Genomic DNA, 1,871 nt, shown 5'->3' on the forward strand with positions numbered 1-1,871 from the left:
ACCTTGAGGTTCCCTCGGTCCAGGGCGGCAGTCAGATGCTTGCGGACCTCCGTCAGCTGGGGCCGGGGGCCTCGGGGGCTGGCGCCCTGCCGCAGGGGGTGTTCCTTCAGGTACTGCTCCAGCTTGGCCTCCCCGAGGAGGAGCTCTGCCATGTCATCTACGAAGAACACAGAAGAGGGTGAATGGGGCGAGGGCGGTCTGCGTGTGGGGAGTCTCTGGGACCATCTCACAGTGAGTCCTCTTAATTAGTAAAGCTTCCGGAGGATGCAGCTCAAGCACTCATTCCTCGGCCTGTATTTGCTGCTCTAGAAAGATTTGCTGTTGCTGCTCAGTCGCTCAGTCGTGTCTGACTCTTTGTGACCCCATGGACTGCAGCGCCGCAGGCCTCCCTGTCCATCACCACCTCCCGGAGTTTGCTCAGACTCATGTCCATCGACTCGGTGATGCCATCCAACCAAAAGACGGATACATGTTAACATGGAGAGAGCTCAAGATCAGTAGGAAACACAAAGTTGTCTTATGATTTATTCAGTACGATCTTACCAAGACACACAAGACCCAATACTCTATTTTCCAAAGACAATGCAGTGAAATCTTCTAGCTCTTTTGTGGTCTATAGCCTTATATGTGGACATGAGCTGGTAGAATGTCTTGTGTATGCAACACTTTAAAACAAGTTTGTGTGAAAATGACCTGAACACATGCAGTCTGTTTCTGCCTAAAAGTCAAAGCTCTACGGACATGATATCTGGGAATGTGTATATAAAGGTTCTCCTCCAAGAGTGTATCACTTACACTTCTAACTTTGTTACTGTTGCTGTTGGCTTATTAATTAGAATAAAAACCTCACTCTGAGAGCAGCTCTTTGGAATCCACACATCCAGATTGTTCTGAGAACACCCAGAACAATTCATACCCCAGCCTGAACATGGTCTATTTTTTTCTGTGATGGAACAGAACATAATTGTATTAAAATATAAATGCATTTTTTAAAGGCCTAGGAAAATATGCCTCAAGCTAAAACCCATGACAGGAGTTCTCTTTCACAGATCACAGCCTTGCTGACAAAGGGGCTTATGTGACTCATGGAGCTACGAGCCATGCCATCCAGGGCTACCCAACACGGACAGGTCATGGTGGAAGTTCTGACAAAGTGTGGTCCGTGGAGGAGGGAACGGCAAACCACTCCAGCATTCCTGCCTCAAGAACCTCATGAACAGTATGAAAAAGCAAAAAGATACGACACCCGGAAGATGATCCCCCAGGTCAGAAGGTGTCCAATATGCTCCTGGGGAAGAGTGGAGAAAAAGTCTCAGAAAGAACGAAGCGGCTCGGCCACAGCAGAAACGATGCACAGTTGTGGATGTGTCTGCTGGTGAAACTAAAGTCCAGTGCTGTAAAGAACAATATTGCATAGGAACCTGGAATGTTAGGTCCGTGAATCGAGGCAAATCGGACATGATCAAGCAGGAGATGACAAGAGCGAATGTAGACACCTTAGGAAAAGGTGAACTAAAATGGACAGGAATGGGCGAATTTAATTCAGGTGACCCTTATATCTACTACCCTGGGCAAGAGTCCCTTGGAAGAAATGCAGTAGCCCTTTTAGTCAACAACAGACTCTGAAATGCAGTACTTGGGTGCAATCTCAAAAACAAGATGATCTTGGTTTGTTTCCAAGGCACATCATTCAACATCACAGTAATCCAAGTCTAAGGCCCAACTACTAGCCAAAGAAGCTGAAGTTGACCAGTTCTATGAAGACCTACAAAACCTTCTAGAACACCAGAAAAAGATGTTTTTTACATCACAGGGAACCGGAATGCAAAAGTAGGAAGTCAAGAGATACCTGGAGCAACAGGCAAGTTTGG

At 46.8% G+C, this 1,871-nt stretch overlaps 1 protein-coding gene across 1 annotated transcript in view; it reads right to left on the reverse strand.

Moving 5' to 3' along the window:
* TTC7B (tetratricopeptide repeat domain 7B) overlaps positions 1-316 on the reverse strand; it is a 248,432-nt gene extending 248,116 nt beyond the window's left edge. Inside the window, 1 exon segment of the mRNA XM_010845240.1 lies at positions 3-316. Within this exon segment, the coding sequence (XP_010843542.1) occupies positions 3-152 (150 nt within the window). The 5' untranslated portion in view covers positions 153-316.
* Between the last annotated feature and the right edge of the window lie 1,555 nt (positions 317-1,871).

The sequence above is a fragment of the Bison bison genome, unplaced genomic scaffold (genome assembly GCF_000754665.1).
Source record: "Bison bison bison isolate TAMUID 2011002044 unplaced genomic scaffold, Bison_UMD1.0 scf7180017864213, whole genome shotgun sequence".
NCBI classification, from domain to species: Eukaryota; Metazoa; Chordata; class Mammalia; order Artiodactyla; family Bovidae; genus Bison; species Bison bison.